Here is a 17,574-nt window from a genome sequence, read left to right as displayed (position 1 = left end):
ACTCAGAGACTCTTCGAGCCGAGGAAATAGCCATTAAAAATAGAACTTTCCAAGATAACAATTTTATATCAATGGAATGAAGGGGTTCAAACGGAACACCCTGTAAAACGTTAAGAACTAAGTTTAAACTCCATGGCGGAGCAACAGTTTTAAACACAGGCTTGATCCTAGCTAAAGCCTGACAAAAGGCCTGGATGTCTGAATTTTCTGACAGACGCCTGTGTAACAAGATGGACAGAGCTGAGATCTGTCCCTTTAATGAGCTAGCCGATAAACCCTTTTCTAAACCTTCTTGTAGAAAAGACAATATCCTAGGAATCCTAACCTTACTCCAGGAGTAATCTTTGGATTCACACCAGTATAGGTATTTACGCCATATTTTATGGTAAATCTTTCTGGTAACAGGCTTCCTAGCCTGTATCAGGGTATCAATAACCGACTCAGAAAAACCACGTTTTGATAAAATCAAGCGTTCAATTTCCAAGCAGTCAGCTTCAGAGAAGTTAGACTTTGATGTTTGAATGGACCCTGAATCAGAAGGTCCTGTCTTAGAGGTAGAGACCAAGGCGGACAGGATGACATGTCCACTAGATCTGCATACCGAGTCCTGCGCGGCCATGCAGGCGCTATTAGAATCACTGATGCTCTCTCCTGTTTGATTTTGGCAATCAATCGAGGAAGCAGCGGGAAGGGTGGAAACACATAAGCCATCCTGAAGTTCCAAGGTGCTGTCAAAGCATCTATCAGAACCGCTCCCGGATCCCTGGATCTGGATCCGTAGCGAGGAAGTTTGGCGTTCTGGCGAGACGCCATGAGATCTATCTCTGGTTTGCCCCAACGTCGAAGTATTTGGGCAAAGACCTCCGGATGAAGTTCCCACTCCCCCGGATGAAGAGTCTGGCGACTCAAGAAATCCGCCTCCCAGTTCTCCACTCCCGGGATGTGGATTGCTGACAGGTGGCAAGAGTGAGACTCTGCCCAGCAATTATCTTTGATACTTCCATCATTGCTAGGGAGCTTCTTGTCCCTCCCTGATGGTTGATGTAAGCTACAGTCGTGATGTTGTCCGACTGAAACCTGATGAACCCCCGAGTCTTTAACTGGGGCCAAGCTAGAAGGGCATTGAGAACTGCTCTCAATTCCAGAATGTTTATTGGCAGGAGACTTTCCTCCTGACTCCATTGTCCCTGAGCCTTCAGAGAATTCCAGACAGCGCCCCAACCTAGAAGGCTGGCGTCTGTTGTTACAATTGTCCAGTCCGGCCTGCTGAACGGCATCCCCCTGGACAGATGTGGCCGAGAAAGCCACCATAGAAGAGAGTTTCTGGTCTCTTGATCCAGATTCAGAGTGGGGGACAAATCTGAGTAATCCCCATTCCACTGACTCAGCATGCACAATTGCAGCGGTCTGAGATGTAGGCGTGCAAAGGGTACTATGTCCATTGCTGCTACCATTAAGCCGATCACCTCCATGCATTGAGCTACTGACGGGAGTTGAATGGAATGAAGGACACGGCATGTATTTAGAAGCTTTGTTAATCTGTCTTCTGTCAGATAAATCTTCATTTCTACAGAATCTATAAGAGTCCCCAAGAATGGAACTCTTGTGAGAGGCAAGAGAGAACTCTTCTTTTCGTTCACTTTCCATCCATGCGACCTTAGAAATGCCAGAACTAACTCTGTATGAGACTTGGCAGTTTGAAAGCTTGAAGCTTGTATCAGAATGTCGTCTAGGTACGGAGCTACCGAAATTCCTCGCGGTCTCAGAACCGCTAGAAGAGCACCCAGAACCTTTGTGAAGATTCTTGGAGCCGTAGCCAATCCGAATGGAAGGGCTACAAACTGGTAATGCCTGTCTAAGAAGGCAAACCTTAGATACCGGTAATGATCTTTGTGAATCGGTATGTGAAGGTAAGCATCCTTTAAATCCACTGTGGTCATGTACTGACCCTTTTGGATCATGGGTAAGATTGTCCGAATAGTTTCCATTTTGAACGATGGAACTCTTAGGAATTTGTTTAGGATCTTTAAATCCAAGATTGGCCTGAAAGTTCCCTCTTTTTTGGGAACCACAAACAGGTTTGAGTAAAACCCTTGTCCTTGTTCCGACCGCGGAACCGGATGGATCACTCCCATTAATAATAGATCTTGTACACAGCGTAGAAACGCGTCTTTCTTTATTTGGTTTGTTGACAACCTTGACAGATGAAATCTCCCTCTTGGGGGAGATAATTTGAAGTCTAGAAGGTATCCCTGAGATATGATCTCTAGCGCCCAGGGATCCTGGACATCTCTTGCCCAAGCCTGGGCGAAGAGGGAGAGTCTGCCCCCCACTAGATCCGGTTCCGGATCGGGGGCCCTCGGATCATGCTGTCTTAGGGGCAGCAGCAGGTTTTCTGGCCTGCTTGCCCTTATTCCAGGACTGGTTAGGTTTCCAGCCTTGTCTGTAACGAGCAACAGCTCCTTCCTGTTTTGGTGTAGTGGAAGTTGATGCTGCACCTGCTTTGAAATTCCGAAAGGGACGAAAATTAGACTGTCTAGCCTTAGCTTTGGCTTTGTCTTGAGGTAGAGCGTGGCCCTTACCTCCTGTAATGTCAGCGATAATTTCTTTCAAACCGGGCCCAAATAAAGTTTGCCCCTTGAAAGGTATATTAAGTAATTTGGACTTAGAAGTTACATCAGCCGACCAGGATTTTAGCCACAGCGCCCTACGTGCCTGAATGGCGAATCCTGAATTCTTAGCCGTAAGTTTGGTTAAATGTACTACGGCCTCCGAAATGAATGAATTAGCTAGTTTAAGGACTCTAAGCCTGTCCGTAATGTCGTCCAGCGTAGCGGAACTAAGGTTCTCTTCCAGTGACTCAATCCAAAATGCTGCCGCAGCCGTAATCGGCGCGATGCATGCAAGGGGTTGCAATATAAAACCTTGTTGAACAAACATTTTCTTAAGGTAACCCTCTAATTTTTTATCCATAGGATCTGAAAAAGCACAGCTATCCTCCACCGGGATAGTGGTGCGCTTAGCTAAAGTAGAAACTGCTCCCTCCACCTTAGGGACCGTTTGCCATAAGTCCCGTGTGGTGGCGTCTATTGGAAACATCTTTCTAAATATTGGAGGGGGTGAGAACGGCACACCGGGTCTATCCCACTCCTTAGTAACAATTTCAGTTAATCTCTTAGGTATAGGAAAAACGTCAGTACTCGCCGGTACCGCAAAGTATTTATCCAACCTACACATTTTCTCTGGTATTGCAACAGTGTTACAATCGTTAAGAGCCGCTAAGACCTCCCCTAGTAATACACGGAGGTTTTCCAATTTAAATTTAAAATTTGAAATATCTGAATCCAATCTGCTTGGATCAGAACCGTCACCTACAGAATGAAGCTCTCCGTCCTCATGCTCTGCAAGCTGTGACGCAGTATCAGACATGGCCCTAGAATTATCAGCGCACTCTGTTCTCACCCCAGAGTGATCACGCTTGCCTCTTAGTTCTGGTAACTTAGCCAAAACTTCAGTCATAACAGTAGCCATATCTTGTAATGTTATCTGTAATGGCTGCCCAGATGTATTAGGCGCCATTATATCACGCACCTCCCGGGCGGGAGACGCAGGTACTGACACGTGAGGCGAGTTAGACGGCATAACTCTCCCCTCGCTATTTGGTGAAATTTGTTCAATTTGTACAGATTGGCTTTTATTTAAAGTAGCATCAATACAGTTAGTACATAAATTTCTATTGGGCTCCACCTTGGCATTGGAACAAATGACACAGGTATCTTCCTCTGAATCAGACATGTTTAACACACTAGCAATAAACATGCAACTTGGTTACAATCTTATTTAACAAAAACGTACTGTGCCTCAAAGAAGCACTAAACGATTAAATGACAGTTGAAATAATGAACTGAAAAAACAGTTATAGCATCACTCTTTAAAAACAACACAACTTGTTAGCAAAGGTTTGTTCCCATTAGTAAAGTAACACTAATTAAATTTTAAACATAAAAATCACAGAGCAACGTTTTGAAACACAGTCACTACATAAGTCTCACAGCTCTGCTGAGAGAATCTACCTCCCTTCAAAGAAGTTTGAAGACCCCTGAGTTCTGTTAGAGATGAACCGGATCATGCAGAAAATACAAGAGTAACTGACTGGAAATTTTTGATGCGTAGCAAAGAGCGCCAAAAACGGCCCCTCCCCCTCACACACAGCAGTGAGAGAGAAACGAAACTGTCATAATCAAAACAAGCAAACTGCCAAGTGGAAAAAATAATGCCCAAATATTTATTCACTCAGTACCTCAGAAATGCAAACGATTCTACATTCCAGCAAAAACGTTTAACATGAATTAAATACCTAATAAAAGGTTTAATGTACTTTTACAGAGTAATTCCGGTGAAATACCATCCCCAGAATACTGAAGTGTAGAGTATACATACATGTCATTATAACGGTATGGCAGGATTTTCTCATCAATTCCATTCAGAAAATAAAAACTGCTACATACCTCAATGCAGATTCAACTGCCCGCTGTCCCCTGATCTGAAGCTTTTACCTCCCTCAGATGGCCGAGAAACAGCAATATGATCTTAACTACTCCGGTTAAAATCATAAGAAAAACTCTGGTAGATTCTTCTTCAAACTCTGCCAGAGAAGTAATAACACGCTCCGGTGCTATTGTAAAATAACAAACTTTTGATTGAAGTTATAAAAACTAAGTATAATCACCATAGTCCTCTCACACCTCCTATCTAGTCTTTGGGTGCAAGAGAATGACTGGAGGTGACGTAGAGGGGAGGAGCTATATAGCAACTCTGCTGGGTGAATCCTCTTGCACTTCCTGTAGGGGAGCAGATAATATCCCAGAAGTAATGATGACCCGTGGACTGATCACACATAACAGAAGAAATATAAAACACATGCACATAATTTATTTTGTAGATCTCACTTTCAAGACCATACCTGTTGGTGTGTCAAATGATTTTATACATTTGCACAATTTTTAGTCAAGTAGTATTTGCAGGAAAATTGTATACAGGGGCATTTAACTGTATGGTATGCTGGGACATTATAAAACCAAAAGGGAAGGAGAACAGCACACCTGTTTGTGGGGCACGGAGTAAGATTTGCCAAATCTTGTCAATCCAACTAGTCATACATCCAAAGCGCTCCAGCCACCAGAAGAAATCTTTGTTTAAAAGACCTTTATTTTCATTAGTTGGGTCCAAAAGTTTACAGGAACAACGTTTCGAACAGGCTCTTAGTCATGTTAGTCATTATAAAACCACCATGCTGTTTAAAGGGATATCAAAATCCCTTTTGTAATATATCTATTTAAACTGGTAACTGTATTATATACCTCAATTTTGGCAGTTAGTACTAGTTGTAAAATGAGTTTGCCCACTGCTTTAAGCAATTGCTGTCTATTATGTAGCTGGTTTAGGCAATATGCGGCTTTTGAAGGAAGCCTAGGTTACAGAATTTACTTTTTGGCCTCTTTAGAGTATGTAAAAAGCACATTTACATAAAGGAAGAAGTATTTTTTACAGTCTAAGCAACCAAAATAAATAATGAACGTATATAGCAAACAATCTTTACTATGCATAATTAAACATTTTATATTACAATCTCAATATGTCTTTATGTTTTAAAAAAAAAGAAAAAAAAAGAAAACTTAGTAAAATACATGGTATTTAAAAGGCAGTTTTACCGCCTTTTACATGGTATAAATCTCTGAATAGAAGGAAGCCATACATTATGCATGCACTTCTCTGTCAATCAATAGAGAGTTAAATGTATAAGCACTAATCAGTGGTTGTGTATACTCCAAGATCAGCAGTGGCGTATGCAAAAAAAAATGTGATCTAGACCAAAATGTGATCTTTTTTTAAACATTAAAGGAACAGCCTAGTCAAAATTAAACTTTCATGATTCAGACAGGGCATGCAATTTTAAACTACTTTCCAATTTACTTTTATCATCAAATTTGCTTTGTTCTCTTGGTATTCTTTGTTGAAAGCTAAACCTAGGTAGGCTCATATGCTACTTTCTAAGCCCTTGAAGGCCGCCTTTATCTAAATGCATTTTGGCAGTTTATCACAGCTAGACAATGTTAGTTCATGTGTGCAATAATGATAACGTGTTCACTCCTCTGGAGTTATTTATGAGACAGTACTGATTGGCTAAAATAAAAGTCTGTCAAAAGAACAGAAAATGGGGTAGTCGGCAGAGGCTTAGATACAAGGTAATCACAAAAAGTGTATTTATATAACTGTGTTGGTTATGCAAAACTGGGGAATGGGTAATAAAGCCAAGGGATTATCTTTTAAACAATAAACATTCTGGAGTAGACTGTCCATTTAAGTATAAACTGGTATGCTAGGATGGTACAGCCCCAACATATTGTACAGTAGGGATGGGCGAATGTTTTGCAACATTCAAAAAATGAAACACATTAGTTTGCTAATTTCGAATGTTTGTACAATATTCTAACCGTCGTTTAATGTAATAGTATTTCTAATGCTTTCTTTAAATGTAATATTCGATTTGAATTATGCAATATTTGAAAAATTCAAATCTATATATTCGTAATAGTATTTCTAATGCTCTCTTTAAATGCAATATTCGAAATAGAAACATTCTAATTGATATAATTGTATCTATTATGTATCAATTTACTAAATTCCCTACGACATGAACTTCTAAATAGTATTTGTTAAACTGAATATTTAATTCAAAATTTTGAATGTGGATATTCATTTTAATTATGAACATTCGAAAACGAAAGTAACATTCAATTACCGAATTTTAATGGATTTTCATTCTTATCAACATTGTTCAAAACAAATGTCCACATGACTATTCGTTCTACCAAAACGAATTACACTTTCAGCACAATCGCCCATTCATAGCGTACAGTAGCATGTCCTTTTTGGTTGGAAAGCACACCAACATAAATATGCAGAATTGCAGCTGTTTTGAAAAGTACTTCTATGGAAGACAAAAGATGACAAAAGATGGGGCTAAAGATTGCACTTTAAATGCGATATGCAAATACACTGAAAAGTATGTATAGCTGTAGCAAAAATGTATCCTTTCTTCAAAAGTCTTTTATAGGGCACTGGTGGTTTTATCCAGTAGCACTGCCTACAAAAGGATGGGCATATTAGAGTGTTGTAGCACCTGTCTGAGAATGTCCCACGGTGGAGATAAGTGTGACACTCTGTAAGAGATGGTTTAATAGTAACACTTCATCTCCAATATTGCAGGAAGATACTCTACTGGAAACCTGGGGTTGCCCAGACCCAACACAAAATGCCCAAGCCCTACCAAAATAAAAAAAAACACTGGCCCTAGATTACCCACACTTAAGACTCCGCTCCCTTACACCTGTTTCTGTGTATAGTTTTACAACAATTTGGAATGTCTGTAACAATAAAAACAGCATAATTAGTATATAATCACTTCTTCATTGTTTCATTTTAACCCCTTAAGGACCAGCGACGTACCCTGTATGTCGCTGGCCTTTTTTTGGGACTTGATTGTTTTATATCGCGGTCTTGCCACCAGTATTGAGACTGCTCTATTCCACAAAGCCTGCTGGAGGGAGGGCATTAATAGCGTGTTCATGCTAGACTTGTGCTATTATGTCCGGAAAAAACCCTTAATGACCAGTGACATACAGGGTACATTGTGGTCATTAAGGGGTTAAGTTTAAATTGTGTAATTCATTTAGGTTTAATCCTACCCTAGACAGAAAACATTATTATGTTACACCCTATTCTTTCTCTACAATGTATAGTATGTTAGGATTTTGCACAAACAAATGAGATATCAGTCATAGTGGGTAATCCAGGTGGAATCAGAAGGGATAAGTTATGCAAATATCTCTCCCATGATTGGTGTCTCACCACCTCTTGCTGCCCTAGGCCCATGCCTTGTTTACCTCTAAATAAATGAATTCTTACTACAGATCCAAGTACAAATATATCAAACGACTAAACTAATCCTTGTAACAGTTTTTCAAGCTTTTTAATTTAAGAAATAGAGCAGAGTTTTGCAACTTTCAGGAGGCAGTGAGCCAAAGTTCCTCTATTTCTGGACTATTCTACATATACATTACTCAAACGGCTGTATAAGCATTAAGATAGCTTCTAGATATTTTATCTGCCTACCAAATTTCATTTAAATGTATCAACCCCTGATCTGGAGAAATTTGTACAATGCATATTGTAGATAAACTACAATCATACTATAACAAAATAAAAAATATGTTGGTGTGCTTCCAGAGTATTTTAGTTTTGGTTTTCACTGTTTTAATGGCTTGAATTCATTGAATAACTCGTTAGACTATCCATATATGCACATTTATCCTGCTTTTATTTTATTTTTTTCTTGATCAATAGTTTCCTGTTCCAACTTATTAAGTAATACTTAAAACAAATTTATACCAGACTGGTCTGATAACTATAAATAAAATTACTTTAATAAAAAAAAAGTTTTCTAAAAGGATCACATATGTAGACAGGTATTTGTAAGATTTATATTAAAAAAAAGGCACCTTTGCAATAAAAAAAGATGCAAATATGTAATTGTTTGATTCATTACACTAATCTAAAACTAAAATTAGTAATGTTGTTGAAATTGCTACACACATTTTTCTAAATACAAAATCTACAATGTTCCTGTAATATTAATATACCATCATATTTCTAAAGAGTTCCTGAACATTTGATCCCTTGAGGATCCATGTTAAACGTTCAATTAAAAACTATGGTTTCACAGAAAAGGTTAGCAAATTTTTGGTCTCTTATCAAAAAAAATATAAAATACATAATTTTCTGATACAGAAGAACTCAAAAGTTTTGATATCCAGCATATTTAGATACGTTTCCTGGAAAGATAATCTGCATATAATACTAAAAGGCAGTGCTGTAGTGCATCCATCCATTTGGGAATTTCATATTTTTTGAGACTGACTTTTGCACATAGTCAGTATCTGCTTCAAAACTTTCTGAACATCTTCATCCATTTGCCCCTGGAAAACAAATAAAGGATGAATGAAAATTGTCCCTTTAAACTGAAGCATTTATCAAAACATAAAATGACTATACACATTCATTCCACTGTTATATAATTCATTGTATTCATTTAGGGTAAGAAAAATAAATATATTTAAATTTGACCATTAACATTAAAGGGACAGTCTAGTCAAAAATTAAACTTTCATGATTCAGATAGGGCATGTAATTTTAAACAACTTTCCAATTTACTTGTATTATCTAATTTGCTCAATTCTTTAGATATCCTTTGTTGAAGAAATAGCAATGCACATGTGTGAGCCAATCACACAAGGCCTCTATGTGCAGCAACCAATCAGCAGCTACTGAGCATATCTAGATATGCTTTTCAGCAAGTGATATCAAGAGAATGAAGCAAATTAGATAATAAAAGTAAATCAGAAAGTTGTTTAAAATGACATGCTCTTTTTAAATTATGAAAGAAAAAAATTGGGTTTCATGTCCCTTTAATAATAAATAAATACATATTTTTAATTTCGGCTATATTTTTTCAGAATGACTTCTTAAGGGGAAATTTCCTTCTTTTAATAAAAGGGAACGTGTGTAAATTTTTAAAGATAATTCAGATTAAGCGCCAATAGTATACCTCAAAGCTAGTACACAGAAACCCCCTAGCTGGTTCCAATATGAATAGATCAGATAGTATATTGTATACAGCGCCAAAGGCAGAGGTATTAATGGTGTGGATTAAGGATGTAGGATACTCTTAGATGAGATGATAATAAATTATCTAATTTATTACATACAAGTAGGTTAAAATAGGTAAAAAATAAGTTAAAAAATACAAATATAACAATATATGAAATTAACACATGTGTAGGTAAAACATAAATAGAGATAGTATGAATATATCTTGATCAAGATGTCTGATAATATATATTGAATACAATAAATGATGATAAATGAACAACAGTAGTAGAGACCAAACAGGGATACAAACTGGGGAATATTATCTCATATACCGTGTAATGAAAGTCCAGCACATATAAAAGTCCAATACAAAAAATCAGTGTCTGTGGTGTCAATAAATCCTCAAAAGTGTGTAGTGTTCAGGTGATTTTCCAAATACAAATGGTGAAAAAATGATGAAAAAATAATGAAAAAATGAAATTAAAATTTTTAGATTTTTTTGTGTGAAAAATTAGTGATTTGTGAAAAAACAAAAATTGTGTACACAAACATGTATATTTTGTAGAGTAAAACAAAAAAACGGTGATGGTAATTTCTCCAATGGGGTCCTGTGGTAATCTGACTTCTTTATTGCAAAAGTTAAAATGTTTTAAAAAATCCTAGATAAAACAGAAACATAGTGTAGATGTACCAAAAAACATATAATCTAAAGGAAAGGCATTTGAATTCCTATATGAATATATAACCATATTTTTAGTCGGTATCCCCGCAAAAGATTCATATCAGAAACAACAAGTGAGCAATACCGGAAGTGACGTCACGCCTACTTCCGGTTTCGCGATTTTTTAATATACATTTTTTACACTTTTTAACAATTCTTTTTGGCCATAACAGAACCCTCTAAGAAGGGCATCTGTTTTCCCATATAAATGTTTATACATATGTTTAGCTGTTACTCATCATACTACCCGGTAGATAGCCCCGTAAAAGATTGATACCGGAAATAGATAGTGAGCGATACCGGAAGTGACGAAATGTTCACTTCCGGTTTCGCAATTTTCTAACACCAAATGTTTTTTTTAATAAATTGTTGCCAGGATATTATTATATGGGGCACACTGTACCCATAAGATAGAATTATGATTTTGAATTTGCCTATGGATTTATTAGGGCTATAATTACATTTCCACAAAAATGTTGAAACCGGAAGTGATCTCTTATCGAAACCGGAACTTTTAAATGTTTGTTGGTTTCTGAAACGATTCTAAACGGTTTAAAGCAGATAAAGTACATACATCTTGATGACCTTTACATATTAATGTTAATATTATTATATTACCAATTATACATTTATAAAAAAAACATTTATTCGTTTTTTAAATTTACCCACAATACAAATTGTCAGGAAGTGGGTGGCCCTTGATAATTTTGGCGCCCAAACACTACAAGACTTACCATATAAAAGGCCACTTTAGAGTTATACTCACTACTGTCTTGAAAAAGGCCTTACTTAGGCCGAAACGCGTCAACAATTGGTAAGCAGATTTCCTTTAGATTATATGTTTTTTGGTACATCTACACTATGTTACTATTCTGTTTTCTCTAGGATTTTTTAAAACATTTTAACTTTTGCAATAAAGAAGTCAGAGTACCACAGGACCCCATTGGAGAAATTACCATCACAGTTTTTTTTGTTTTACTCTACAAAATATACAATTTTGTATACACAATTTTTGTTTTTTTTCACAAATCACTAATTTTTTTTTTAAAAAAATTCAAACATTTTTCATTTAATTTTTTCATCATTTTTTCACCATTTGTATTTGGAAAATCACCTGAACACTACACACTTTTGAGGATTTATTGACACCACAGACACTGATTTTTTGTACTGGACTTTCATTACACGGTATATGGGATAATATTCCCCAGTTTGTATCCCTGTTTGGTCTCTACTACTGTTGTTCATTTATCATCATGTATTGTATTCAATATATATTATCAGACATCTTGATCAAGATATATTCATACTATCTCTATTTATGTTTTACCTACACAGGTGTTAATTTCATATATTGTTATATTGTTATATTTGTATTTTTTAACCTATTTTTTACCTTTTTTAACCTACTTGTATGTAATAAATTAGATCATTTATTATCATCTCATCTAAGAGTGTCCTACATCCTTAATCCACATCATTAGTACCTCTGCCTTTGGCGCTGTATACAATATACTATCGAATAAAAGGGAAAGTCTAGTCAAAATAAAACGTTCACGATTCAGATAGAGCATGCAATTTTAAGCAACTTTCTAATTTACTCCTATTATCAATTTTTCTTCGTTCTCTTGGTATCTGCCCATTCTTGGTTCAGCATCTGGGTAGCGTTTGCTGATTGGTGTCTAAATTTCAAATCCCTTTTTAAAACATAATATTCAGCTATAGGATGTAGGATTTTATTATTAAAGGGACAGTCAACACCAGAGTTTTTGTAGTTTAAAAAGAAAGATAATCCCTTTATTACCCATTCCCCATTTTTGCATAACCAACAGTTATAATAATACACATTTTACCTCAGTAATTACCTTGTATCTAAGCTTCTGCTGACTGCCCCTTTATTTCAGTTCTTTTGACAGACTTGCATTTTAGCCAATCAGTGCTCATTCTTAGGTCACTTCATGTGCATGAGCTCAATGTTATCTATATGAAACACATTAACTAATGCCCTCTAGTGCTCAAAATGCATTCAGATTAGAGGCAGTCTTCAAAGTCTTAGGCCTAGATTTAGAGTTTTGTCGGTAACGACCCGCGTAGCTAATGCCGGCTTTTTTCTGGCCGCACCATAAAAATAACTCTGGTATTGAGAGTCCACATAAAGGCTGCATTAGGCTCCAAAAAAGGAGCGTAGAGCATTTTTAACGCAGCTTCAACTCTCGATACCAGAGTTGCTTACGCAAGCGGCCAGCCTAAAAAACGTGCTCGTGCACGATTCCCCCATAGGAAACAATGGGGCTGTTTGAGCTGAAAAAAAACCTAACACCTGCAAAAAAGCCGCGTTCAGCTCCTAACGCAGCCCCATTGTTTGCTATGGGGAAACACTTCCTACGTCTGCACCTAACACCCTAACATGAACCCCGAGTCTAAACACCCCTAACCTTACACTCATTAACCCCTAATCTGCCGCCCCCGCTATCGCTGACCCCTGCATATTATTATTAACCCCTAATCTGCCGCTCCGTAAACCGCTGCTACTTACATTATCCCTATGTACCCCTAATCTGCTGCCCTAACATTGCCGACCCCTATATTATATTTATTAACCCCTAATCTGCCGCCCCCAACGTCGCCTCTACCTACCTACACTTATTAACCCCTAATCTGCCGAGCGGACCGCACCGCTATTATAATAAAGTTATTAACCCCTAATCCGCCTCACTAACCCTATAATAAATAGTATTAACCCCTAATCTGCACTCCCTAACATCGCCAACACCTAACTTCAATTATTAACCCCTAATCTGCCGACCGGAGCTCACCGCTATTCTAATAAATGTATTAACCCCTAAAGCTAAGTCTAACCCTAACACTAACACCCCCCTAAGTTAAATATAATTTTAATCTAACGAAATTAATTAACTCTTATTAAATAAATTATTCCCATTTAATGCTAAATACTTACCTATAAAATAAACCCTAATATAGCTACAATATAAATTATAATTACATTGTAGCTATTTTAGGATTAATATTTATTTTACAGGCAACTTTGTAATTATTTTAACCAGGTACAATAGCTATTAAATAGTTAAGAACTATTTAATAGTTACCTAGTTAAAATAACAAAAGTACCTGTAAAATAAATCCTAACCTAAGTTACAATTAAACCTAACACTATACTATCATTAAATTAAATAAACTACCTACAATTACCTACAATTAAACCTAACACTACACTATCAATAAATTAATTAAATACAATACCTACAAATAACTACAATGAAATAAACTATCTAAAGTACAAAAAATAAAAAAGAACTAAGTTACAAAAAATAAAAAAATATTTACAAACATAAGAAAAATATTACAACAATTTTAAACTAATTACACCTACTCTAAGCCCCCTAATAAAATAACAAAGACCCCCAAAATAACAAAATGCCCTACCCTACCCTATTCTAAATTACTACATTTCAAAGCTCTTTTACCTTACCAGCCCTGAACAGGGCCCTTTGCGGGGCATGCCCCAAGAAGTTCAGCTCTTTTGCCTGTAAAAAAAAACATACAATACCCCCCCCCCAACATTACAACCCACCACCCACATACCCCTAATCTAACCCAAACCCCCCTTAAATAAACCTAACACTAAGCCCCTGAAGATCTTCCTACCTTGTCTTCACCCTACCAGGTTCACCGATCCGTCTTGAAGAGCTCCTCCGATGTCCTGATCCAAGCCCAAGCGGGGGGCTGAAGAGGTCCATGATCCGGCTGAAGTCTTCATCCAAGCGGGAGCTGAAGAGGTCCATGATCCGGATGAAGTCTTCTATCAATGGCATCTTCAATCTTCTTTCTTCCTGATCCATCTTGCAGACCTCCGACGCGGAACATCCTCTTCTCCCGACGCCTACTAGCCGAATGACGGTTCCTTTAAGGGACGTCATCCAAGATGGCGTCCCTCGAATTCCGATTGGCTGATAGGATTCTATCAGCCAATCGGAATTAAGGTAGGAATATTCTGATTGGCTGATGGAATCAGCCAATCAGAATCAAGTTCAATCAGATTGGCTGATTCGATCAGCCAATCAGATTGAGCTTGCATTCTATTGGCTGTTGGAATCAGCCAATCAGAATCAAGTTCAATCCGATTGGCTGATTCGATCAGCCAATCAGATTGAGCTTGCATTCTATTGGCTGTTCCGATCAGCCAATAGAATGTGAGCTCAATCTGATTGGCTGATTGGATCAGCCAATCGGATTGATCTCGATTCTGATTGGCTGATTCCATCAGCCAATCAGAATATTCCTACCTTAATTCTGATTGGCTGATAGAATCCTATCAGCCAATCGGAATTCGAGGGACTCCATCTTGGATGACGTCCCTTAAAGGAACCGTCATTCGGCTAGTAGGCATCGGGAGAAGAGGATGTTCCGCGTCGGAGGTCTGCAAGATGGATCCGGAAGAAAGAAGATTGAAGATGCCGTTGATAGAAGACTTCATCCGGATCATGGACCTCTTCAGCTCCCGCTTGGATGAAGACTTCATCCGGATCATGGACCTCTTCAGCTCCCGCTTGGATGAAGACTTCAGCCGGATCATGGACCTCTTCAACCTCTTTATGGGTGTTAGTGTACTTTAGAGCACAGTAGTTAAGAGCTTTATGAACCGGCGTTAGCCCAAAAAGCTCTTAACTACTGACTTTTTTCCTGCGGCTGGAGTTTTGAACGCTCACTTCAGACACGACTCTAAATACCGGAGTTAGGAAGATCCCATTGAAAAGATAGGATACGCAATTGACGTAAGGGGATCTGCGGTATGGAAAAGTCGCGGCTGAAAAGTGAGCGTTAGACCCTATTTTGAGTGACTCCAAATACCGGAGTTAGCCTAAAACCAGCGTTAGGAGCCTCTAACGCTGGTTTTCACGGCTAACGCCAAACTCCAAATCTAGGCCTTAGAAATTAGCATATGAACCTCCTAGGTTTAGCTTTCAACTAAGAATACCAAGAGAACAAAGCAAAATTGGTGATAAAAGTAAATTGGGAAATTGTTTAAAATTACACTATTTGAATCATGAAAGTTTTTTTGGGACTTGACTGTCCCGTTAAATATAATATTTTAATATTCTTAATGCAACATTTAAAGGCTGATTCTCACCAACCTCAATGTAAGTGTAGGGGAATCAATAATCAAACATATTTGACTAGTAACATGCAGTATTGGCTTGTTATATTTCGCATATGAATGTTAACATCTGAGTAACAGAGAAAATGCCAAGGGGAACATTTGTGCTATAGTTTAAATGTCAAAACCTCAAGATTTAGCCATCCATATAGTATAACTAAAAGGTGCTAAGTAAAAGTAATTCATAAGGCTCCTTGACAAATATATTCAGAAGACTAATCATCATAAACAAAAAGAAAATAGATGACTAATATACACATGCAATACAAATAGCTTATAGTTTAATTGGGTTCTTCCTTCTCTTTGTATTTTTATTTGAAAAGCAAGAATGTAAGTTTAGATGCCGGACCATTTTTGATGAACAACCTGGGTTGTTCTTGCTGATTGGTGGATAAATTCATCCACCAATAAACAAGTGCTGTCCAGGGTTCTGGACTTTCTTATTCAAATATAAATAGCAAGAGAATGAAGAAAATTGGATAATAGGAGTAAATTAGAAAGTTGCTTAAAATTGCATGCTCTATCTGAATCACAAAATAAAAAAATTGAATTGGATTTTTTTAATGTGTTTTTTGCACACCCAGTGTACTTAAATTACGATATACGCTGTGCATATTTTATACAATTTATTTGTGTGTAATTTACATACAAATTTTACATTTTTGAGAAAACAACATTTTTTGGTGAACAATTGTTACGATTTTTTTATGCTCCATAACAATACAATTTTATCCTGCGTTTTTTTTTTTTTTTTGTATGAATGATTAAATTCATTTCTTTCATGTAGTTAGCAAGAGTCCATGAGCTAGTGACGTATGGGATATACATTCCTACCAGGAGGGGCAAAGTTTCCCAAACCTTAAAATGCCTATAAATACACCCCTCACCCACCCACAATTCAGTTTTACAAACTTTGCCTCCCATGGAGGTGGTGAAGTAAGTTTGTGCACGGAATTCTAAATTCTTCCCCAAGTAACATGTTTATAATTGGAGGTTTTCTTCATTCAATTTAAGCCATTTAAATGCATGTAGGTGCAGTTCTTATTCCAGCTTAGCTGATAAGGGGCAGGTTAAGACTTTTTAAAAAATTTGTTTGGTTCAATTCGGTCCAAACTTCTTAGATTTGGATACAGAATAGGATTCAGAGTAAAACCGTCTGTGAGATGTCTTTTTCTCTATCATATTCCAGCTATTCCAGTAATGCTCACACTTTCCTGAAGTGTGTTTCAGTCCTATATGTATTGGGTACTTGTGAAGTGCGGCTGGTCACCCGTTGGGGCTCAAGGCGCTGCTCAGACCTGGAGTTTTCTGGGGTATTTATACCAGTTCCTTTTTAGGAACAGGGTTTGGGGGTTTTATTCAAAACTATTCATTGTCCCAAAGATAGAAAATATTTTTGAATTGTCATAAGTATACCATCTTTTAGAATGGTGTTTATATGGTCTATTCTGCCCTTTTGGTCAGTAATGGCATTATTTGTTCACAATAGATACAATAGATGCATATCTTCATTTTCGGTTTTCATTCAGATTATTTTCATTTTCTGAGATTCTCTTTTTTTGACAAGCATTACCAATTTGTTGCTTTTCCTTCTGGTCTAGCGACAGCTCTAAGAATCTTTTTAAGGTTCTCAGTGTTTCCTTATTTGGGCGGTCTCGTGGTACTGGCTCAGTCTTTTCGTTCTGCGGAATCTCATATGATTCAACTTTTGTTGTTTCTTCAAGACATGGTTAGAGGATCTTTTTTATCAAAAGCTCCTTGATTCCAAGGAGACAAGAGTCACCTTTTTTTTTTTTTTAGGTTTCCAGATAGATTGTGTCAATGTCTTTGTCTCTAGCAGACAAGTGACAATTTTTTTGGGTTCCGTTTGTCGGAACCTTCAGTCTCTATTATTTCCTTCATTTGCTATATGCATGGAAGTTTTTGGTATTATGGCTGCAGCATTGGATTCGATTCCCTTTGCTCA

The 17,574-nt window shown here is 37.3% G+C and overlaps 1 protein-coding gene across 3 annotated transcripts in view; it reads right to left on the bottom strand.

The window, feature by feature from the left end:
* Window positions 1-5,188: 5,188 nt before the first annotated feature.
* RAI14 (retinoic acid induced 14) overlaps window positions 5,189-17,574 on the bottom strand; it is a 484,372-nt gene continuing 471,986 nt past the window's right edge. For all 3 annotated transcript variants that reach the window (XM_053701194.1, XM_053701193.1, XM_053701195.1), the window contains one exon: window positions 5,189-9,038. In XM_053701194.1, the coding sequence (XP_053557169.1) occupies window positions 8,961-9,038 (78 nt within the window). In that variant the 3' untranslated portion in view covers window positions 5,189-8,960. The remainder of the gene's footprint in view (window positions 9,039-17,574) is intronic.

The sequence above is a fragment of the Bombina bombina genome, chromosome 2, assembly GCF_027579735.1.
Source record: "Bombina bombina isolate aBomBom1 chromosome 2, aBomBom1.pri, whole genome shotgun sequence".
NCBI classification, from domain to species: domain Eukaryota; kingdom Metazoa; phylum Chordata; class Amphibia; order Anura; family Bombinatoridae; genus Bombina; species Bombina bombina.
The sequence above is the reverse complement of the archived record's forward strand: the minus strand, read 5'-3'. Positions and strand labels throughout refer to the sequence as shown.